Source organism: Mobula birostris, chromosome 18 (genome assembly GCF_030028105.1).
Source record: "Mobula birostris isolate sMobBir1 chromosome 18, sMobBir1.hap1, whole genome shotgun sequence".
Classification (NCBI taxonomy): domain Eukaryota; kingdom Metazoa; phylum Chordata; class Chondrichthyes; order Myliobatiformes; family Myliobatidae; genus Mobula; species Mobula birostris.
Window position 1 is genome coordinate 34808809 of NC_092387.1, and position 25589 is coordinate 34834397.

Sequence of the window (25589 nt, forward strand, 5' to 3'; positions counted from 1 at the left end):
CACTCTCCCTGACAATATCGGCTTTTACCATCTGTTTCCCCGATTTGAGCTAACTTACTCTCAAATTCTAGAATATTGCTCGATCAATTTCTTGGTAATCTTTTTCTGAATGATAAAATGTCCACAATCATCAAGCCTCAGACATAGATTTGTCAGGGATCACAGTGGCTAAAGACAGCAGTTTAGAATGGAACTGGTGTTGTTTAAACAGCAGTAAGTCTGGGACTTCTGCACAGGGCTTTTAAACACCAATTCCAGGGATCACTGATGGTCTCGGAATATTGAATCTGTCGGTCTGTTTCACAGCTGAGAAAATGATTGTGACTATACACCTTATCTACGCCCCTCATGATTTTAGTAAACCTCGATAAGGTTCAGGGAACACTGTCTCAGCCTATCCATTCTCAGAACTCAAGCCATCTATATGAAAAGGAACAGTTTAGGTGAAACTAACTGAAGGGAAAGGTTGTTTTAGACACGCCTTTGCCTTTCTAACACCCCAGTGGCTTGTCCACGTAGGGTCAAGATGTTTGAGGGGACTTTTTTCCCAAAACTGTTCTGTTCTGACTACAGACACAAAAGAAACATCATACAGCCACAAGATAACAAGTCTTTCTCTCTCCTATTGAGTTTTCTTTTCTGCTATTTGATCAACCAATCAAAAATTGCTTTCTCCTTAACACTTCAGCACTGCTACACTTTCCCAGCATGGCTGGCTCCTCCAGGGTAGACCTCTGCTTTTTAGGAACGTGTGTGATCCTTCAAAAGTAAAAATCTCCTTCTCAGATACAAAGATTGCGTGCCTTTCAGCATCAAACAGTCAATTGTTGGAGGGATTTGTCATTCCATTTAATGATTAACAGTTTCTTTGCTTTGCCTGCCTTCCTTCTCTCAGCATTACATAATATCAACGACCACCCCAGAACAAGTCAGGGTCAATGAGCAGGACTCGGACAGGTGGACATGGCTCACACACTGGCTGTTCTCAGACTGGTTGGCTTCATCTGGATTCTTGTGCCAGGTACAGTGCATTTAAATTGGGTCTCTGCAAATTGCCTTGCCACAAGGAGTGTAAGGAAAAGTGGGGAAGATGGGCTGAGGCCCCTGGAAAATGCGACTGCAAACATTACCCAAGCCCAGTTGAAATCAGAACTATCCTTCGTTCTCTCCCCCCACCATTTTATTCTGGCATCTTCCCACTTCCTTTCCAGTCCTGAAGTAGGGCCTCGGCCCGAAACGTCGACTGTTTATTCATTTCCATAGGTGCTGCCTAACTTGCTGAGTTCCTCTAGTAATTTGTGTTGTGTTCCTTTGGATTTCCAGCACAGTTCCAGCGCAGTGCTATTCAGAGGTTTTAGTTTTCTCAGTATCAAGCACAATCCCAAGGGAATTAAGCAGCAGATTGAGAAATAATGGTTAAAGTGGTTAAAAGTTGTGAGAAGCAGGTTGGAATTGAACAGAAAGCAATTGATTGTATAGGATGCAGCTCTTCCCAGCTGCTGCTTCACTGTCAATGGGGTGAGCCAGCAATTGCGTCACAGAATTTTATAGCATGGACGCAGGCCTTTCAGCCCATCACATCCATACTAGACTTTGTGCCCATCGACACTAATTACACTTAACTACGTTGGGTCTAAATCCTTCAATATGTTACATATTTAACTATAAATCTAAATGCCTCTTCGATGTAGTGATTGTATCTGACCCCACCACCTCCTCTGGCAGTGAGTTCCGGAAATGAAACACTGTTTGAAAAAAATGTACCCCGTAGATCCCCTTTAAAACTCCTTGCCCTCGCCTTAAACCCACTTGATATCCCGACCACAGGAAAGTGTAGTACTTCACCAAAGCACTTGAACTCAAAGCTGATCACCCTAGAGCAGCAGATCCTTTGGGCATGAACTGCACCCTTTTGAAACATTGTTCCACGTTGGTGTTAGTTATGCATCATCAATCAAAGACTGCTGGGCACAGACATTGAAATCACACAATGTTTGGTGCTCACCCTGAATTCACTTGAGCATGGAGCCCTGTGAAAAGCACATCACAGGTCACAAAGGCAGGGTTATTCCGGCATTAGTTAAAGGAGATCTCAATGAGCTATTCTTCTGAGCATTTTAATATCATCATCATTAATACTCTGTATTTTGATTGATGTTCAGCATTAAGAAATATGAATGTGGTAATCATTGTCCTGACACACAATTACCCTCCTTCCTATGTTACTGGGAACGATACTTTCATCTCCAATCCCACTCTCATCACAAATGACCACAACAACAGATGCCGAATCACACCCCAGTGTCCCACTCCATCCCTCCAAACGATTCAATCTCTCAATGTTCTTCCTTCTGTTGACTTTCTCTTCCTTCATGTCCTGGACTAAACCTCACGCACGACGGAACTTTGGTCCTGAGAAGCATTGTTTTGTTTAGGCAGCATACATATATCTGGTTGAACGACAGTAAATTGAACTTGACCCTTGGTCCTTGTCTTCCCTGAAGTAAGAGTGTGTGTGTGTGTGTGTGTGTGTGTGTGTGTGTGTGTGTGTGTGTTTGTGCATGTGAGAGTATGCATGCTTATTTGTAAGTGTATATGTTTTTATGTGTGTGTGATTGTGTGAATAGGTAAAACTAAGGTGGATTTCTTTGTGCGCAGCAGGGTGCCACTGCTGGGCCCCATACAAGGCAGACAAATGTATAGCCACTCTAATGGCCTATCTAACCGGAGTTTTGGTAATGAAGCATTTCTACGTTTCTACCTTTTGGATAAGTTATGATAAGTTGGATAAGGAGATGAGTTATTAACTGCATCACTCTCCTCCTATCTCAGTATCATCCACAAACCTGGACAGAAAGCCATCAATTCTGTCATCCAGATCATTAACATACGAGGGGTGATTGATAGTTCGTGGCCTAAGGTAGAAGGAGTCAATCTTAGAAAACCTAGCACATTTATTTTTCAACATCGTCCCCTCCTACATGAACACACTTAGTCCAGCGGTCACGGAGCATACGGATCCCCTCTCTGCAGAAGTGGTCCACAGCAGGGGTGATTGATAAGTTTGTGGCCTAAGGTAGAAGGAGATGAGTTATTAACTTCAAACTTTCTGCATTATCACTCAAAGAGTTGAACTGCGCGTGGATGTAACGAGAGCTGTATAACTCAACTCCTTCTACCTTAGGCCACGAACTTATCAATCACCCCTGTGGACAACCTCTGGAGGTCCAAGATGCCGACTTCTACAAAGAAGGGATCTGTATGCTCCACGACCGCTGGACTAAGTATGTAAATGTAGGGGGGGACTATGTTGAAAAATAATGTGCTAGGTTTTCTAAAATTGACGGCGTCCACCTTAGGCCACGAACTTATCAATCACCCCTGGTATATCCATCTTTTCTTACAAGATAGAAGGAAGCCATTTTAGCCCACTGGGTACATGCCATCCCACAGTGCAATGCCATTCCTCCACTAATTTTCCATGAAACCAATTCTACCCACTTTTTCCTCAACTCCACCCAAACATCACCCACCTACATCAGTTTACAGTTGACAACCAACCCTTCAACCCCCCCACAGCTTCGAGGTACAAGTCTGGAGACTTGAGTTTAATAGCAACTTTTGAAAGTCGCTTGAACAGACACAAGGATAGGAAATCTTTGGAGAGATATGGGCCAAAGGCAGACAAATAGGACTGGCTCAGAAGGGAATTTTGGTCAGCATGGACCAGCTGGGCCTGATTCCATGCCTCTATGACTAGACTTCAAAAAAAAATTAACTTGCTGTATAGAACTATAGATAGGATGGAAGGGAGCAGGAACTGCAGATTCCTCTTTCTTTGCACAGTAACTGGGACAGGTGTAGTATATTTTATAGAGGAGCAGTCCCCAACCTGGGGCCCACACACCCCTCAGTTAATGGTAGGGGTCCGTGGCATAAAGAAGGTTGGGCACCCCAGTGTAGAAGGTACAGGCTCAGCCTATTAAATAATATGGTCGTGACATGTAATGCACTAAGTATACAATGTATACTATGTATGAACAAGAGTTGTAAGCATTCTGACTTTATTTTGTAGTAAAGTTTTGATTAAATATCCTTTTTCCTTTAGGTCTATGTATAAAGAAAGATGTTGGCACTTGTGAGAATGTTACTAATCCTGACATCTATCTAAGTTTTACCAAAAGCCTACAGGTAAGAGTTTTATTAACACATTGATCACTGATTAATGTGATTTTGCTTTTGGTATGCTGGCCTTTATTAATCAGAGCATTGAATATAGGAGTTGGGATGTAATGTTAAAATTGTATAAGGCATTGGTGAGGCCAAATTTGGAATATTGTGTACAGTTCTGGTCACCAAATTATAGGACAGATGTCAACAAAATAGAGAGAGTACGGAGAAGTTTTACTAGAATGTTACCTGGGTTTCAGCACCTAAGTTACAGAGAAAAGTTGAACAAGTTAGGTCTTTATTCTTTGAAGCGTAGAAGGTTGAGGGGGGACTTGATAGAGGTATTTAAAATTATGAGGGGGATAGATAGAGTTGACGCGGCTAGGCTTTTTCCATGGAGAGTGGGGGAGATTCAAACAAGAGGACGAGTTGAGAGTTAGGGGTAACACCAGGGGGAACTTCTTTACTCAGAGAGTGGTAGCTGTGTGGAATGAGCTTCCAGTAGAAGTGGTAGAGGCAGGTTCAATTTTGTCTTTTAAAAAAAAATTGGGAAGGTAAATGGACAGGAAAGGAATGGAGGGTTATGGGCTGAGTGCAGGTAGATGGGACTAGGTGAGAGTAAGCGTTCGGCACGGACTAGAAGGGCCGAGATGGCCTTTTTCCGTGCTGTAATTGTTATATGGTTATTATATGATTAGATTCCTCAATCAACAGAGCAAAACGATGATTCAGGCATTGGATACTGGAGCTGAGTCATCATACCGTACCATTAGGTATCAACAGGAGCCTTGTAGCAGCACAGATTCAACAGGCAGAACTGAGGAACTGGTATGAAACACATGGTTTTTCACCTCCATATTGGTTGGGGTTGGGCTCTGTCTCCTTCGCCCTGCTACAGTGCTGCTTTGTTAGGGTACACTACTCTGAGAGGACGCACGGATCTACTAATAGCCCCAGGAGTGGTCTTCCATTGCCCAGAATATAAGTACTTTATGTACCATGACGCTTTGTTCATAAACAAAGTGATTCTGATCTGAAGTTCCCTAAACAACATTGATCACTGTGTGGTGCTAACCTGAATAACGAAGGTCATGAAACACTGCCAGTCAATCAGTATCTATAGAAAGAGAAACCAGTCAACACGTCAAGTTAGTGACTCTTCCTCGGAACTGGAAACCGGAGCTCCGCATTTTGATTTATTTTCCATTAGTGAAAATCATGGTCTTGTGTCAGTCTCTGTCATCAGGGTCTTTCTGGTACCAATGATTCTGGATGTAAATTTCTTCTCGTTTTGACTCCATGGAACAGTTTCTGCCACTGCCTCAGCTTCCAGAGTTCATATTAGTCTTGGCCAACATCATCAATCTGCTGCTCTGCTTCTTTTTCCCAACTGGTGGTGCTCGTTTACTTGGTCAAGTCTTCCTTTGGCTTTGAAGCTCTCCATTATATCTCACCCATCATTTCCTTGCTGGAATTTTCCCTGCCAACCCCTCAACCTCTGATGAAAGTGGCCTGATTTGGAAAGATCTCGATATTCCTTTGCCATCACTGGGTTAAGTTCCTGGCACGCTCACTTTTACAGCACTGTGGGTGTATCCACACCTCAAGAACTGAAGTCGTTCAAGAAAGCAGCTGACCACCACCTTCTCAAAGGATGGGCCATTAACCAATGGGCATTGAATAATAAAAAAAAGTCATGAATTCTGAGCGTAAGTCCTGAAGATACCTACCCAACAGCACTTCATGAGTATGTTCAACATGACTGGACTGGTTCAAGAAGGCAGTTCATTCCAACATTTTCAAGGACATTTAAGGACAGACAATAAATGCCATGCAAGGCCACAGAATACAGGAACTGGTCCTACTTGGTGGAAGCCATTCAGCCCATCAAGGCTATCCCAGAGTTTTGTAAAAGCAAGCCTGATAATCCTATTTCCTGACTTTCTCTATATCCCTGCAATTAATTTTTTCAAGAACATGTCAATAGATAGGATAGGCAGTCAGAGACTTTCTCCCAGGGTGGAAATCTCAAATGCTAGAAAACAAGGCTATGAGATGTTACGTACACCGTAACTGGGTTGACAAACCAGCAGAAATGGACCACTAGTTGGAGTCTGGATTACTGGAAACTAATAAAGTTTTATTAAAGAAATAAGTAACACAGTACTCTAATCGTAAGGATATAAATGCAATAGGTTAGCAATGATAAAACACACATGTACACAGAACTAGGGTAATAGGAATCAATCAAGCTCTATCGCAGTCTAGGGGTAAAATGATCAGTCTCAAGTGACGCAGAGTTCAGTTCAATTTAGTAATCGCTGTTGTGCCATTGGAGAGAGACAGAGAGAGAGAGAGAGAGAATGCAAATTTTGATTCAAACAGACCTTTGATGTTCTTTGCAGTTAGCTTTCGGGCGAACCCTTTTATGTCTTCTGTGGTCACCGACTGTGTCCCCTCCCTTCCAGATACGACCGTTCTTCCGCGGTGAACCCGGCACCCAGGCAAGGGCGGACACACACACCAGGTTCCCGCCGATCGACCCTTTTCGCCCTGTCAGTCTATGGTCAGTTCCCTCGAACCAGACCTCCAACTCCCCCCAACTTGTGGGGGCACACCACTCTTCCAGGGTCTCGTTATCTCGTGATCTCGTGGTGTGTGTCGTGCCTTAGTGAACCTGTTCTTTTTATCCCCCTGCTGGGGTATCACCTGTCCATCAAACTTCAAACAGTTCAGGTCCAAAGCAACCGGTCTGTCAATATTCTGAAATGTGTTTCTTTCTCATTAATCTCTCTCTTCTCTCTTATTAGCATTTTGAATGTTTCTCCATTGTCTCACTTATCTCTCTCTCATTAGCATCAATCTTCTGATAACTTGGTTTTTCGTCACACCCCTATCCTTCGAAGGATTTTTACCGGGGTAAAAATTATGGGCATGAATATATTATTAGATACACACTAATATACATGGTCATCAGCTATTCGGCTAATACAGAGAACTTTAAGTTATCAACACCTTGACAGACAGTCAGCAATCACATTTTCAGTTCCTTTTATATGTTTTATTTTGATATAAAATTCCTGTAAGACCAGGCTCCAACTTAGCAACCTTTTGTTTTTATCCTTCATAGTGGCCAAAAACACTAATGGGTTGTGATCAGTGTAAATTACCAATGGTTTCCGTGCCGGACAAATATAAACCTCAAAATGTTGTAATGCTAGTATGATGGCCAGTAACTCTTTCTCCACAGTGGAGTAATTTCTCTGATGGATATTAGATTTCTTAGAAAAATAAGCTATTGGGTGGTCAACCCCCTCTTTGTCTGTCTGCAACAACACCGCCCTGGCTGCTTCGTCGCTAGCATCTTTTGCTAGTGAGAAGGGTTTTGAAAAGTCAGGTGCATTCAGCACAGGATGGTGATACAGAATCGCCTTCAGACTCTCGAAGGCTTGTTCACAAAGGTCGTTCCACACAAATGCCACATTCTTTGGCAAGAGCTTAGTAAGAGGGAGGGTAATATCCGCAAAGTTTTTGCAAAACTTCCTATAGTACCCCACCATCCCCAAGAACCTTCTCAGGGCTCTCTTGTCTGTCGGGGTGGGGACTTCCGAGATAGCCCGCACCTTAGCCTGCATCGGAGCCAGCTGCCCCTGTCCTACCACAAATCCCAGATAAGTGACCTTCGCGTGGCCGAACTCACTTTTTGAGAGGTTCACTGTCAGGTTGGCTTCCGACAGCCTCTTAAACAGCCCCTCTACCGCCACAATGTGCTCCTCCCACGTGTCACTCCAGACCACTAAATCGTCAATATACGCTTCTGTGTTCTTTAACCCTTTTATCACTGAATTAATCATCATCTGGAAGGTCCCTGGGGCGTTTTTCATGCCAAAAGGTAAAACATTATACTCGTATAACCCAGATGGAGTGACAAATGCTGAGATTTCTCTAGCCCGGTCAGTTAAAGGAACACACCAGTACCCTTTCAGCAAATCGATCTTTGTGATGTACTTAGCTCTCCCCACTTTATCGATGCAATCGTCTACCCTTGGGATGGGGTAAGCATCAGTTTTTGTGATGGCATTTACTTTTCTGTAATCTGTACAGAATCGGATGCTCCCATCGACTTTCCGGACAACCACACAGAGGGACGCCCATTCCGATTTGGATGGCCGAATAATATCTGTGGCTAGCATGTGTTCAATTTCTTTCTCCACTAGCTTGCCCTTCTCCAAGTTCATCCTATAGGGGTGTTGTTTATTAGGCTGGTCTGAGGTGACAACAACATCATGCACCGTCCCTTTGCATCGCCTCGGGACATCGGGACATACAACTGCGTGCCGGTTAATTAGCTTTATCAGCGGCTCGCTCTGTTCAGGGGTTAGGTGAGAGACCTTATCAGCAAAATTGCCCAAAACAATAGAGTTCTCCAATTAGGTCGGCACCATATTTATCTTTTCAAGATGGGTTTTCCCCATATCATTTGACACCCCAGTCTCATTAATTTTCGTGATAACACCAACTAGATCTGCTTTCTGATCGTGGTAAACTTTTAACATGTTAATGTGTACCAACTGTGTGGGTTTACACCTGTCCGGCATTTCGATAACATAATTCAAAGGGTCTATCTTTTTAATTACCTTGTACGGACCATGGAATCTCGCCTGGAGGGGGTTGGTTACCACTGGGAACAGAACTAAGACCCAGTCGCTCACTTGGAACACTTGTTCGCGGGCATGCCTATCATGCCATTGTTTCATTTTAGTTTGGGAGTGTCGCAGATTTTCTTTGGCAAGGTCACAGATCCTTTTAAGCCTCTCACGAAATTTTAAAACATAATCAATCACATTAACTTGGACTGCCGGACTGGACTATTGCTCTTTCAGTAAGGTCAGGGGTCCTCTGGGCTGATGACCGAAAACGAGCTTGAATGGGCTGAACCCCAATGACTCTTGAACCATGTCCCTCACGGCAAATAACAAGAGGGGCAAGGCATCATCCCAGTCTCTAGCGTTCTCTTGACAGTAAATTTTAATCATAGTCTTTAATGTTGCGTGGAATCGTTCCAACGCCCCTTGGGACTCTGGGTGGTAGGTGGAGGCCAAAATCTGCTTTGCTCCCATCTCATCCAACATCCATCGGAATGTGTGAGATGTGAAGACACTCCCCTGATCTGACTGGATTTCCCTGGGCAGCCCCACCGTAGTGAAAAATTTCACAAGCGCCTTTACCACTGCGAGAGCCTTGACGCTTGCCAGGGACACCGCCTCCGGGAACCTGGTGGCGGCGCACATCATAGTCATCACATACTCTCGCCCACTTGCAGTTCTGGGCAGGGGACCGACAAAATCCACAATTATTCGGGAAAATGGTTCCCCGAAAGCGGGTATCAGTCGAAGGGGCGTTTTAGGCAGGACCTGATTTGGCTTTCCTACCACCTGACATAAATGACATCGCCTACAGTATTCAACAATATCCTTCTTCATGTTTGGCCAGTAAAACTCTTTGGTAATTCTATCGACTGTCTTCCTCACCCCAAAATGTCCACCAAGGGGTACCTTGTGGGCCAGGTTAAAAATCTCGCCCCTATAAATTTTCGGCACTACCACCTGGTGTACCACCCCCCATTCCTCATCTGCGGGCTCGGTACGTGGTTTCCATTTCCCCCTTAGTACCCCCTCCTTCACATAAAAGCACACTGGCTCCCTTTTTAATTCTGCTTTGGAGAGAGCTGTCTCTGTCAAAACCATCAGCTCCTTGTCTCGTTCCTGTGCCTGTATAAATTCCTTCCTTGCTAATGATAAGTCTGCCTCAACTTCCATTTCACTACACCCCTTCTTCTCACTTTCTAACCCCTCCTGGTACAAGGCTGGTAAAAACGTCTCAGCGAAATCTACATTTGCTTCGGCAGCCTTCCGGGACATGCACCGAGTCACTGCGCAAATGGGATAAACCTGTGAGTCCATGGGTGAGGCCTCAATGCTGGCAGGCTGGCTTGTCAGTTTTACTGCTGAGAACACATTTCCGCCAGCGAGGTCATTACCGAGTAAGACTTCCACGCCTTTCATCGGTAGTTCGGGCCTCACCCCGATCGTGACTGGTCCAGAGACCAAGTCGCTTTTTAGGTGTATCTGGTGCAAAGGTACTGCTTCATTCCCTTTCCCAATGCCTTTTATCACACTGATCTCCCCAGTCTCGGTCTCTAAACTAAAGTCTAACACACTCTTTAAGATCAATAACTGACAAGCTCCAGTGTCTCTCCAGATCCGTACTGGAACCGGGTTTAACCCCTCCTTCACCGACACCAATCCAGCCGAGATAAACTTCTTGCGTCCTTCCTGAACTATATCAGACCTCTTCTCCCCTAGCAGTTTGTTTGCCAGCTCAATACAGCCAGTCGGAACCGTCGTTTTTCCTTTCCCCGTCTCCTTCTTTGGGGCAAAGCACCTGGGCGCAAAGCGACCAGCTTTCCCACAATTATAGCATACAACCCCAGGAGACTTCCTACGAAACTGCTCCCGGTCTTCCTCATCCTTCTCACTAGTTCCCGGCTTACTTTCTGACTTTCCCGGCGGACTCTCTCCGCCCTCTCGACTACCCTTGTGGTAGCTTTTACTCGGGGTAAACTTCGCCTTGTGTGTTAACGCATACTCATCCGCTAACTTAGCAGTTGTGGCTAAGGTGTCTGCCTCATTCTCATCTAGGTAGGGTCTCATACCTTCAGGGACACAACCTTTAATTTGCTCAATCAGTATTAGCTGTAGCAGTCTGTCTTAATCCCCATTGACCCCTTTCGAGGCGCACCAACACTCACAATACATCTGCATCTCACGGGCAAACACTAAATACGTGCGGCCCCACTGCTTCCTCGCATTCCGGAACCTCTGCCAGTATGCCTCCAGGACCAACTCATAAATCCTGAGTATGGCCTCTTTCACCACATCATACCTCTGGGCATCTTCTGTGGACAAGGCCGAGTAAGCTTGTTGGGCTTTTCCTTTAAGTACGCTCTGAAGCAAAACAGCCCACTTATCCCTCGGCCAGTCCTGACTTGCAGCGACTTTTTCAAAATGTAGAAAGTACCGATCAACATCGGCCTCCTCAAATAGGGGATCCAGCCTAACCTCCTGGGTCGCCCTGAACCCTCCACCTTGGTTCGGCATGGGCCCCTGCGCTAGCGTCATCCTTAACTTCTCCAGCTCAAATTCCCTTTCCCCCTGTTTCTCTCTCTCTTCTCGTTCTAACTGCCGGTCCCTCTCTTCTCGCTCCAGCTGTTTTACCCGGAACTCGTGCTCGAGTCTCAATTTTTCCATCTGCAGCTGTACTGCTTCTCCACCAGGTTTGCCCAGATATACCACCTCCAGCTCCCCTTGCGGAAACACACCTTTAGCTACATAATGCTCAATGATAGCTCTGTGCATCTCCGCTCTCCTCATTGTCGATTTCCCTTTAAAAAGATTCAACCGTTTGGCAACAGGCGCCAATTCTGATTTCCTGTCATCCTCTAATGCCTCCAAGGTTGGCGCCTTTAGAAATTCCTCAATCTCCATTTCTGCTGTTTGCCCTTTCTTTCTTTCGGGAATTTTAACCCAATCAATTTACCCAGACCCAAATTTGGCGTTCAAAATCGCGGACAAGATCCCCACTTATGTTACGTATCCCGTAACTGGGTTGCCAAACCAGCAGAAATGGACCACTAGTTGGAGTCTGGGTTACTGGAAACTAATAAAGTTTTATTAAAGAAATAAGTAACACAGTACTCTAATCGTAAGGATATAAATGCAATAGGTTAGCAATGATAAAACACACGTACACAGAACTAGGGTAATAGGATCAATCAAGCTCTATCGCAGTCTCGGGGTAAAATGATCAGTCTCAAGTGACGCAGAGTTCAGTTCAGCTTAGTACAGTTCGCAGTAATCACTGTTGTACCGTTGGAGAGAGAGAGAGAGAGAGAGAATGCAAATTTTGATTCAAACAGACCTTTGATGTTCTTCGCAGTTAGCTTTCGGATGAACCCTTTTATGTCTTCTGTGGTCACCGACTGTGACCCCTCCATTCCAGATACAACCATTCTTCCACGGTGAACCCGGCACCCAGGCAAGGGCGGACACACACACACCAGGTTCCCGCAGATCATCCCTTTTCACCCTGTCAGTCTATGGTCGGTTCCCTCGAACCAGACCTCCAACTCCCACCAACTTGTGGGGGCACACCGCTTTTCCAGGGTCTCGTTATCTCGTGATCTCGTGGTGTGTGTTGTGCCTTAGCGAATCTGTTCTTTTTATCCCCCTGCTGGGGTATCGCCTGTCCATCAAACTTCAAACAGTTCAGGTTCAAAGCAACCAGTCTGTCAATATTCTGAAATGTGTTTCTTGCTCATTAATCTCTCTCTTCTCTCTTATTAGCATTTTGAATGTTTCTCCATTGTCTCATTTATCTCTCTCTCATTAGCATCAATCTTCTGATAACTTGGTTCTTTCGTCACAGAGATAAGAAGGAAGAAGTATAAAGCCAACTTTTTACACAGGAACTCTAGAAGAATGAAGTGGGCCCTAACTTACTAAAAGTGCATGAAGCTTTGCATAGGGATTTTATTGAGGTAGTTTCCCCAGCCTGAGGTTCAGAGTGACTGGTCACAGTCACAGTTTACATGGTATGTGGAGAAATTTCTTTACTCAGAGACTGGAGAATATGAGGAATTCCCTGCTATAGGAGGATGTGGGGCTGAGGGTCTGTATCTGTTTAAGGAGACTAATTAATTTCTCAAAGCAAAAGATTTCGAGGGGTTTGAGGAGGTATTGGCAGTAAGGTACTGAGAAAGAGGATCTCCCATGATCCCATTGAAAATGATTTGAAGGGCCAGATGGACTACTCAGACTTCGATTTTCTATGCCACTATGTTCGTAAGTTTATTCAGCACCCCACCTAAAATATTCACATCCTTCTTGTATTCACCCCAGAGAAAAGTTTAGTCAATTTCAGTCCAGATCCAGACTACAAAACCACCTTGAGGCCATAAAGGTGCAGCAAGATACTTCTGGGTACAATACACGTTGTCCATCGGTTGGGTCATCAAAATAGGCAGCCAAAAGGGGCATGGCTTAAAACTGCTCAGTCTAGTGGATATACTGATCACAGTCTGATATGCTCAGTGATCCTGACTCAGGAGGAGGAGAAGCAGTTATGGTTTCCCTATCAGGGTAAGAGAATGGATGAAGAGGAAGAGCAAGAGGAAAGTGCAGGGGCCTGAACAGCTCCATTTTTAACTTCAATTGCAAGACAACAAGGATCTCCACATGAATGTTTCAAACATTCCACCACAATGGCCCACTTCACCACACAGGACCCTCCTGGTCTGTTATCAAACATTCTATTTTCCACCACAATGCCCCACTTCCCCACACAGGACCCTCCTGAAGTATATTATCACTTGCTTACAACCACCCTGAGGCACTTGCCAACATCTCTCTGCATCACGAACTCCATCAGGAAGTAGGAGGCTAAGAGTTAAAGAAATCAAGTTGCTGAGGTCACCTAATTCTCAACCTACAGTGTTGAACCATCTCACCATGTACTGATGAACAGTGGTGGTCAATGGATGCATGCATGCCCCTAGTACCTGAACATCCTTTGGGATGTCTATGGATTCATAAACTCTGTTAGCCGTTGAGGTGCAACCTCAATGAAAATATTGAAAACCAAGATTAATAGGATCATCTGAAAATCTATGTTTGTAAACTGAGTGTAGATGGTGAAAATCAGCCAGCATTGATCTAACTGATGGAATACTTTTGAGGGGCCAAATAGCCTCCACTTATTGCTATATTCCTCTGATGATCAGAGTTGGATATATTCCACCCTCAATAACAAAATTCATTTCAGACAATATGGGACTCATTTTCCCCAAAGTCCCAATCCCTGGTGATACAGGATGGAATTTTAACATGTCCATTCTTAGCACAGTTCAGTCATCGTGGTTGATTGTTAATTAGTGACTCATGGAGAAATTGTAGAATTGTCACTTTTCCAATGGAGCAAATATACAGACCCCATGTAGTCCAAAAAATTCCTCCTGACTCTACTCTCTAGCTCTGATTAATTTTCTGAAACTTATCTTTAATGTAATACGCATAAAGTATTCATTATATCCAGAATCTCTCTACTGATTTAAAGAATTTCACCTCTTAATCTCTGCACAAACTTGAATTCATGCAGCATTACCCAGATAAAATGAGCAGCATGGTGGAAAAGCAAATAGAGCTGGTGCCCATCTGCACCAGAGACCAAGATTCAGTGCTGTCTGTGTGGAGTTTGCACGTTCCCCTAATGATCAATGTTGGATTTGTGTGAATAGATTATTGATGGCTGGCATTAACCCAATGGACTGAATGGCCTGTTTCTGTGCTGTATGACTCAGTGAACAGTTCTGATATCCAGAAAACTACGCAGGGAAAGAGAAGTTGATGCCAGTATTTTGGTAATCGGTCATAGAATCACAGAAAGACAGAGCAAGAACACAGGAGTTTCGACCCATCATCAACCACCCATTTACACTAATCATACATTAATCCCATTTTTAATTCTCCACCCACTCCCCCCCAATATTCTCATTAATGTCCTACCAGTTTCTACTATTCACATGCAATTTACAAGCCAGTTAACCTACCAACCCACATATCTTTGGAGGAAACTAGAACACAAAGGTGAAACCCATGCCGTCACACAAAGAACATGTAAACTCCACACAGACAGTTCCTAAGGTGGTCAAGATGGAACTCAGGTCTCTGATGGTGAGAGGGAGAGGCCCTACATCTAGCATTGTTTCTCGTTCCCTCCACAGACACTCATTAACTGTACGGAGCAGGTGATCAAGAAGTTGAAGCCCGCGGACCACAGTGACCTCTATAGGCTGTTGCAGACGGCTGCTGACAACGTGAGATCTATCCATGGGAAAGGTAATAACTCCGGCTTCCATGGAATGGCTGTTTCTGAACCCTGGCAATCCATCCCATTGCTACTTGCACCTGTGTCCCTCCTTTCTCAATGCATTTGATTGGGTGGGATGGACCAACCTTTGCATATTGTATCAAGGTCAGAGCATCCAACATCGTTTTCGAACAGAAACTTAATGGGAGCATGGGCTGAACTTGGCATGTAAGTTCTGTGCTTCTCATTTATCTATTGAATCAAAACTAACCAATGAGGTGAGAGGCATTACTGCCAGTGCAATAATTTCACAAGCTGCCCATACCACATCCAAACAGCAAAATATTCCGCTCTTTTGCAGGAACGGTACTAGAGCAGACCAATATGGAATGATCACAGTGTGAGGTTAGGCCAGGAACTGGTCCCACGACCTTTTCAGTACAGCCAGTGTCACAGTGTGAGCCTGGTGGTGGAGCAACTGTTTTGCTGAAAGCTGTCAGCTCCATCCCTGCCACTCTACCTCATTTTGCAGATCATTTCAAGTAGGACAGAATCGCTAATGTAGCCAGGTACAAAGTAGATTATGCTGATCACAAAACTTTTGCCCCTTCTTTCTCCTGGTCACCCTTGTCAACCAAGCCATGGAATCTGTAGGCCTTTGTGGAAGAAGATCTAGATCATACCAAGGAGAGCACCCAACAGAGGCCCATAGATTTCCATTGCTTGTTCAAAAGCAGCCCTGCAATCAACTTCACAGAAACATTTTGTTCCACCATCCCAGTCTCTCCATTGTGCCTGTTCCAATCAAACTTTGCATACTAGTGTCTTCCTTTCTGCTTAACAACGCCTTTCTCTCTACCATCACCAACAGGACTTTTCATCTTATCATCTCCATCTCCTTTATGCCGCTCTCAACCCCTCTCCTAGCTAGGACACAGATAGTTTTTCCTTTATCTTCACTTTCCAGCCCCACCCTCCACATTCAGCCAATCATAATTTCCATAATCTCCAACAAGATTCAATCATCTGGTGCATCTTGCCTTCTCTTCCCTTTCGGCATTCTGACATATCCATTGCATCTTGAGCTTCCTACTCTGGTTTCTTACACAACTTTCCCATGCAACTCTGACAGGTGTGACACCTGCCCTTTACTCCTTCCCCCCACCCCCACCAGTCCAGAGATCACAATGAGGTCCCCTCTACATTCAGGAAAACAGGCACAGATCAGGTAGCTGCTTAGCAGAACACCCTCATACCCTCATTCAGTCCTCAAGAGGGATCAGAGTTTCCAATCATCCTTACATTCACTCCCTGTTCCATTTCCAACTTGACCCCTCCACCTTCAAGTTCCCATATTGTTCCAGCATGAACTCAAGGAACAACATGCACCTTCCAATTAGGTTTGTTACATCTGTGGAACTTTACGCTAAATAATTGTAGGTAGGCACCTGTTCCTCCAAAGCCGTCTATGTACTTTGGTCTCAAATTGTTAAATTTCAGATTGTTCCTGTACTCTCTTAATTCAACAACCTGTTCATAAAGTAATTGTTAATTCGACAATTCCTGCCACCTGTCATGTGGATCCCCTATGTTTGGTTCTCTCTCCTTGACATTTATCTTCTCAATTTTCCAAATCAGGAGAAAGAATCCCTGACCTAAAATGTTAACTGCTTCTCTCCTCACTGCTCCTCTTCTGTCCTGCTGAGTGCTCCTATCATTCACCATTTTCATTTCAAATTTCAAACACCTGCATCCGTTTTTTTTGCCTTTTGCTTTTTGCTTCATGTTTTGACATATTTACAGTATCTTGAGGGGGCACAATACAAAGCAACTCTAATAGTCCAGTGTCCTTGCGATGTTCATGGTTCTGGACTGCAGGTTTTCCAGAACTTTGGATATTACACTGATTGGTACTCTAAAACACTTTCAATTCACTCTTTTTCAAATGATACATGCTAAAATGATGAACTTTCCAGCGAAGCCATTGAACGTAAAGGGAGTGTGGTGGGAAAGAGGACCCTTGTGATGTCAATGAGAGTGCAAGAACCATGGCTGTGCTGCGATTACAGGGTGCATGGGAATTAACACTTCCTGGCTTGGAAGGGTATCACAGCCTCTGAATCACATTCCTGGCACACTCTTCTGCACCACAGGACTGCAGCAGAAGGCATCTCACCATTGTCTTCATAGGCAACTAGGAATGGACAATCAAATGCTGTCTCACATCCCTTGACTAAATATAAAATAATGTTAGTGGGGCCCTGCTGAGATTAAAGGGAATGCAGGAAATAGAGCCTGCAAATTTAAAGAGTGCAGGAAACAATGTCCTGTGAGGTTAATAGGGCCTTGGGAACCAGGGCCCCAGTGAGATTAATGAGAGATGGGGAAATGGTGAACCAAATATCTCCAATTGGATAGTGGATTATTAGAGTTTAACTGTAATTCGGCACAGAATTCCTTCTTTTAGATTCCGAGATTGTGAATGCTGGTTTTGTTCCCATATTTGTTCTTTTCTTAAAGCCTGTCAGTCTGTTAACCCCAAGAACTGCAGCCTCCCCATTGTCCCCGTAAACGGAGGCCTGTTATGTCTCACCATGAACAAGACACGCTATTGCAAGCCAATGTGTAACAAGGTATGTCACGGCGAGTGTTGGATTTTAGCTGCCTTCACGAAAGTCTCGGCATTCATCCTTCCTCTCACTCTGGTGCCAGTGATGGGGAACAACTTCACAGAGCATGGCTGTCACCTTGTCCGGTAGCTTGCTCAGTGAGACCTTCACATGTAACCTCTGCTCCTGGGTGTGTGTTATTGTTAGTGAGTGGTGAAAAAGCTCAGTAGTGTGGAGGGAAGTTAATGGTGCTTCAGGAAGAATTCCCTCAGATCAGAGTCATATAAGGTGCTCAGTTAGACTGACTTGGTGAGTCATCCAAACTCAGAAAAAGGACTTCCAGTCAAATGAGTCCACAGCAACCATTAAATACCCATTTAACAAAATTTCATGACATATGCTGGTGATATTAAACCTGATTCTGAACAAACCTGACATTAATGCCATTTTATTCTCCCAACATTCTTACAAACTGCCTCCAAATTCACACACTGGGGGAAACTTACGCAACCAATTACCTTCCAACCAGTACATACATCTTTAGGACATGGGAGGAAACCAGAGTACCAAGGGGAAACCTATGTGGTCACAAGGAGGGTGTGCAAACTCCACACAGGCAATGCCCAATGTCAGCATTGAACCTGGGTGTTCGGAGTTGTGAGGCAGCAGCTCTATGAACTGGGCCACTGTACCATCCTATCACCAATCTTACATGAAGTCTTAAATGAAGTCCTGAATAAACCAATCTTAAATGAAGATAGCTGAGCCTCTGGCTAGGATCTTTATGTCCTCGTTGTCCATGGGAATGGTATCGGAGGATTGGAGGGAGGCAAATGTCGTCCCCTTGTTCAAAAAAGGTAGTAGGGATAGTCCGGGTAATTATAGACCAGTGAGCCTTACACCTGTGGTGGGAAGGCTGTTGGAAAAGATTCTTAGAGATAGGATCTATGGGCATTTAGAGAATCATGCTCTGATCAGGGACAGTCAGCATGGCTTTGTGAAGGACAGATTGTGTTTAACAAGCCTGATAGAGTTCTTTGAGGAGGTGACCAGGCATATAGATGAGGGTAGCGCAGTGGATGTGATCTATATGGATTTTAGTAAGGCATTTGACAAGGTTCCACACGGTAGGCTTATTCAGAAAGTCAGAAGGCACATGGGATCCAAGGAAGTTTGGCCAGGTGGATTCAGAATTGGCTTACCTGCAGAAGGCAGAGGGTCATGGAGGAGGGAGTACATTCAGACTGGAGGATTGTGACTAGTAGTGTCCCACAAGGATCTGTTCTGGGACCTCTACTTTTCATGATTTTTATTAACGACCTGGATGTGGGGGTAGAAGGGTGGGTTGGCAAGTTTGCAGACGACACAAAGGTTGGTGGTGTTGTAGATAGTGTAGAGGATTGTCGAAGATTGCAGAGAGACTTTGATAGGATGCAGAAGTGGGCTGAGAAGTGACAGATGGAGTTCAACCCGGAGAAGTGTGAGGTGGTACACTTTGGAAGGACAAACTCCAAGGCAGAGTACAAAGTAAATGGCAGGGTACTTGGTAGTGTGGAGGAGCAGAGGGATCAGGGGGTACATGTCCACAGATCCCTGAAAGTTGCCTCACAGGTGGATAAGGTAGTAAGAAAGCTTGTGGGTGTTAGCTTTCATAAGTCGAGGGATAGAGTTTGAGTCGCGATGTAATGACGCAGCTCTATAAAACTCTGGTTAGGCCACACTTGGAGTACTGTGTCCATTTCTGGTCGCCTCACATTAGGAAGGATGTGGAAACATTGGAAAGGGTACAGAGGAGATTTACCAGGATGCTGCCTGGTTTAGAGAGTATGCATTATGATCAGAGATTAAGGGAGCTAGGGCTTTACTCTTTGGAGAGAAGGAGGATGAGAGGAGACATGATAGAGGTGTGCAAGATAATAAGAGGAATAGATAGAGTGGATAGTCAGCGCCTCTTCCCCAGGGCACCACTGCTCAATACAAGAGGACATGGCTTTAAGGTAAGGGGTGGGAAGTTCAAGGGGGATATTAGAGGAAGGTTTTTTACTCAGAGAGTGGTTGGTGCGTGGAATACACTGCCTGAGTCAGTGGTGGAGACAGATACACTAGTGAAATTTAAGAGACTACTAGACAGGTATATGGACGAATTTAAGGTGGGGGATTATATAGGAGGCGGTGTTTGAGGGTCGGCACAACATTGTGGGCCAAAGGGCCTGTACTGTACTGTACTATTCTATGTTCTATGTTAAGTCATAGAGTTAACTGCATAGAAACAGGCCCTTCAGCCCAACTGGACCATGCTAACCAAGGTTCCCATCTAAGCCAGTGCCATCGGCCCACATTTAGAGCAATTCACTCTAAACCTTTCCTATCCATTTACCTGCCCAAATACCTTTCAAATATTGTTATTGTACCTGCCCCAATCACTTCCTCTGGCAGTCATTTCTGGCTTTACTTATCTATAAAGTACCTTGGGAGCAGTGAGACAGTAAAAGGTTCCATATAAATGTAGGTGTCTACATTTGATATTGAGAATCAGAGGAAAGAATAAACGATGGGAATAATGTTTCTTATGGATTCAGGCCAGGCTCCCATAACTAGAATGCTTTCTTTATAAGCATGCAGACCTTACAACTGAACAACTGAAGAGTTAGGTGAGATTCGAGTCAAGTCAGAGAGTGAAGGACAGCAAATCAAGGTTTGTTAGAATAGGCTATGGTTGTGCTCACATTTGGATCTCCACTCCCCATAGCTTCCTCTGCCTCTCTCAGGAGATCGTGTGTTTACAGCTGGGTCAGAGCACACATTACTGTCTCATGTTTTAGTTGGTATTTTTGAATGTTGTTTTCTCCCATTCACAGATCCAAATAAGCGTTTGAGGATTTGGAATGTGAGGTCTCCTAGTTTTCAAGGTGCACACTTTCCTAGAGGAACTGCTAATTGAATTAATCAGTGAGGGGGACAATGGTTGACTCCCTCTTTCCATAGTTGAGTAAAAGGGGAGAGGGAGAGAGGTGAGAAGGAAAGGTTGAATAGACTGAGCCTGTATTCTTTAGGTTGCAGAAAATCAAGAGCTGATCTCATTGAATCTTCTCTTTCCTTCTTATCTCATCTCATCTCACCTTTTGCACATTTTTTGTTTGTCAGTCTTTGTCTGGTTATATACAGTTTTAAAATATAAATTCTATTGTATTTCGTTTCTTTCCCGGAAATATCTGCAAGAAAATGTTAGTATATGGTAATACATACAAAGTTAGGTAATAAATTTACTTTGAACTTTGAACTTTGAAACATACAAACCTCTTGGCCAAGTTTAAATCAACTCCAGATAGACAGCCTTACCCTATATCCAGTCAATGACATATGTCTCTGAAGAACAGCCTTAAATAAATGTGGGCTTTGTAGAGAATCACACCTTGTTCACCTGCCAAAGGTAGTGACAGACTGGTAGAGATGGTACAGTTTTGACATTTGAACTTGTACATGGATAGGAGACTTTTAGAGAGATATAGGCCAAATGTACATAAGTGTACCTAGCTCGGTTCAGCAGCTAGGGTATCATGGATGAGTTGGACCAAAGGGGATGTTTCCTTGTTGCTTAACTCTATGGAAGGCTGTGTCTAGCATAACAAGAAAAAAAACCATAGCATAAAAAATGGGAGCAGGAGAAGGCCAACTCACCATTCAAACTTTCCATTCATCAAGACCATTCTCTAGCACCATTGGGGAGTGTATTTAAGTTAGAGATTGATAGATTCTTGATGGTCATGGGGGTTAAGGGTTATGGGTAGAAGGCAGGAGAATGAGTTTTAAAAATCAAAGATTCAAAGACTCAAAGTAAAATGTATTATCGAAGTATGTAAGCAGTATACAACCGAGATTCATCTTCCCACAGACAGCCAAAGAAACTCGTTGGAACCCAAGAAAAACATCAAACACCCAAACACACACAAAAAAAGAACAACTGGCCAAAAAGATAAGAAAAAAGTCAGCAATGGTTAAATGGTGGAGTCAACCTGATGGGCTGAACAGCCTAATTGTGCTCCTATATTTATGATATATGGACTATCCCCATTAATATCTCTGCTCTAAAGCATCTCAGTGCTTGAGCCCTCAAAGCCTCTTGGCAGAGAATTCGAAAGGCTTACCACCATCCCAAAGAAGAAGATTCTCCCCATTTTGAGTTGTCAGCTGGGGAAAACGTCCTTCCGGTATCCAGTCTATCCAGGTGTACAATGACTTTGTAAGTTTCCGTGAGATCTCCTCTTATTCTTCTGACCTCTAGAGAAACCAAACCTAGTTTACTTACTCTACTTCAATGGCAATCCTATCTTCTAATGAGTCAGCCAAATGAATCCGCAGTCCCTCTGTGTCAAGTTTATCAGCTCATAGGTGAATAGGTCACAGCAATGTACATATTCTAGTAGTTATCTCAGTGGGACTCTGTACAACTGCAGTAACCTTGGTTTCTGATTAACCTACAACACTTTCAAACTCAATGTAGCAGAGGCCAAACTGACGTATCAGAACACTTGCAGAAGATTCATGGGAGGTAAATAGAGGTGAGAAGTTTCTCAGTGAGCAAGGTCTCAAGATTGTCAGTAGCTGGTTGGATTGTGGAGGCCTGAAGTCATCCTGTCTTCAGAAAATGCAAGGAAATGTGCCATTGGATGTCCTGAGAACATAATAGGGAATGAGGGTAGTAGAGGATGAGTGTATGGCAATGTGCATATGAATGGAGTATCAGAAGGAGATTAGGATGCTTGAGAAGATGAATGTTATCTGGAGAAGACCATGAATAGAGAGTACCAATTAGTTAGAAATGTTATTTTCTGCACGAATAGATTTTTACACATAATGGTATAGCATCAGAGCAGGTAAACTACTGGAGTGCTTACATCACCAAAGCAGGTAAATTACCTGGGCAGATATACCACCGGAGTGGTACACTACCTGGGTAGATATACCACCGGAGTGTACATTACCTGATCAGGTATAATACTGGAGTAGTACACTACCTGGGCAGGTGTACCACCGGACTGATACACTGCCTGGGCAGGTATACCACTGGAGTGGAGTACTAGCTGGGCAGCTATACCACTGGAGTGGTACAGTACCTGTGCAGGTATACTACCAGAGTGGTACAGTCCCTGAGCAGTTACACCGCCAGAGTGGTACAGTATCTCAGTAGATACTGTAGGTGTATCACTGGAGTGGTACACTACCTTGGCAGGTATACTAACAGACTGGTACACTACCTGGTCAGGTATACCATCGGCTTGTTACACCATCTGGTCAGGTATACCACTGGAGTGGTATATCATCAGAATTTTACACTTCCAGATTGATTGTGATACTTGATCATGTACAGCGCTGCAGTGGATACACTGCTGAAATGATTGAGGTATGTGTGCTGATGGGGATGCAAGGACAGATTTAGTCTCCTCAGTGTCTCTTTGGTGTCATTTATTCATGACTCGAAGGTGCTCCAGATGGTCACAGGATCAAGGAAAGAATTTTGAGATCGACTTTTTTACTATTAGGATCAGAAGACAGCCAAGGACATTTGATTCCCAGTACATACGCAAGCAAACAGGACACATAAATTCACAGGTACTGTATGTACAGTCAGGAAAGTACATCAGACATTCATGAACTCAAGATGTTCCAAAATGTTTCACTGTTAGTGAAAGTACTTTTGAAATGTGGTCACTGTTACAGCATGAGAAACATGGAAGTCAACTTGCACACATCAATCACTCCCTCGGCACTGATCCTAACTTTACCATTGTGTGTGTGTGTGTTACATAGGTTTCCAGCATCTGCAGATTTTCTCTTGTTCATGATTGGATTGCACACAACATGGTTCACAAACAGTGATGAGGTAATGATTAGGTAGTTGATGGATAATCAATCAACTGGGACTAATTAACCCAAAATAGACACACGTCTGCACTTGCACAGCTATGTGCATATACATATATACTGTACATAGTCACATACATGTGGAGAGGATGAGCGTGTACGCGCACACACACACACACAGACACACACACACACACACACACACACATGGCCACTGGTAATGAAATGTCTGAGAGGCCCGGTGCCGAATGCCTGAGATGAGGGTTACCTGGACATTCTGTTCCACACCCTTGACTGGTGAGCAGGACTTTTGGAACACGCATTATATGAACACATAGAAGAGGGAGACTTTTCTTGTGGAGATAAAACATCACTAACTTGGGTTTACTCTGCACAGGGTTTTGATTTCCAGTTCCTCAGGAGGAGTCGACTATATGAGAGGTGTGGAGAAGCAACACGATATATTTGGACCACTCAGTACATTGCAGGGAATCGGCTGGCTGTCTGCTCAGGTGGGTCCCTTGAGACTAGAATCACTAACATGTTGCGGACAATCCTGACTGAAAACGCCACTGAGGGCTTTTCTCAGGGCTCTGGACAGGTGGGAGTGAGTGGTAGTTCGGATCACAGCTAAGTTCTCGAACAGTTAGTGACTGCATGGGAGAGGATGCAGAGAAGATTCCCCAGATTTGGAAGGTTTCAGTCATGAGGAGAGACTGGAGAAAATGATTTTGGTTTCTTTCAGTGGAACGAGGTTGAGAGGCAACCTGTGTGAGGTGAACATATGAGGATAAATATTAGGAATTCTTCCCCATGTCGAAAACCAAAGGGCATAAATTGAGTGTAAGGAGTAAAAGTTTCAGTGGGGGTGTGAGAAAGACCTTCTTTCACTCAGAGGGTGGCTGGGATTCAGGACACATTGGGGGTGATGGAGACAGGTACTCACAAACACAGAGAGGAAGAGCATTCCCCAATGTACATGTTGACTGACTTGTGGAGGTCTTTTGGACAGTGAATTGAATCCATGCAACAGTTGGCTCACTTCAACTCATGCACCCATTTGTTCTGTTCACAGAAAGCTCTAGGGCAGTAAGTGGATACCCATCTCAGTACTTCCCTACACGCTGTCAAGACGTACTGTACGATCACAGCCTAGAGACCGACATGATTTCAACCTTTCGAAAGGAAATGAAGCAAAAGGTCGACAGGAAAATCGATAGTGGAACCACGTGCCTATTGTGTGGAGATTAACCTCCCAACCAACACTGTGGTGCGGGAATCCAGGCCTCCTGTGTCATGAACACTCAGGATCTACTGAAAGCAGCAAAGTTCAAGAACATGTCGCAATGCTGATTCAAGCTACGTTACAACTCAAAGCTTCACCATGTTCCAATCTTGAGCTTCACACTGCATGGTATTCCCGAACTGGCATTGCAGTCCTGATCTTCACCCTGTTTTTAATTACAAACTTTCCCCATAACTTTCTTTAGTATTATCACACTCTATATTACAAGTGACCTTTTCCTGGATTCACCTTATATTACGACTCTGAGCTTCACATTGTTACAGTCCTGAGCTTTACTCGACCTTTAACACCAAACTTTCCCTAAACTTTTTTTTCTGTATCATGGCACTATATACGACAAATGACCTTTCCCTGAATTCTAATACTGAGTTTCTCCTGCATTACAGGTTTAAGTTTTGTGCTTTCTGCTGTATTGCATCGCTGGGTTTACTGTTAGATCATAAAATAAATAAAATTACATCAATGGCTTGACCCAATGTACTATTTGCTATCATCAATAATTGTATTTAAGTTGTCTCACTAAACAGAAGACTTGAAATTTCCTTGAACACGTTAGTATTGCACATAAAAGAACTGGAAAAAAGTCAGTCAACACACATAAAAGTTGCTGGTGAACGCAGCAGGCCAGGCAGCATCTCTAGGAAGAGGTGCAGTCGACGATTCAGGCAGAGACCCTTCGTCAGGACTAACTGAAGGAAGAGTGAGTAAGGGAAAAA

At 44.0% G+C, this 25589-nt stretch overlaps 1 protein-coding gene across 1 annotated transcript; it reads left to right on the top strand.

The window, feature by feature from the left end:
- Nucleotides 1-919: 919 nt before the first annotated feature.
- Nucleotides 920-25344, top strand: LOC140211826 (uncharacterized). Its single transcript, XM_072281995.1, has 6 exons — nucleotides 920-1021; nucleotides 4109-4191; nucleotides 15011-15125; nucleotides 17617-17729; nucleotides 23965-24079; nucleotides 24643-25344. Exons 1-6 carry the CDS (start codon nucleotides 964-966, stop codon nucleotides 24816-24818), a joined length of 660 nt encoding a protein of 219 aa, XP_072138096.1. The 5' UTR covers nucleotides 920-963; the 3' UTR covers nucleotides 24819-25344.
- The last annotated feature ends 245 nt before the right edge of the window (nucleotides 25345-25589 follow it).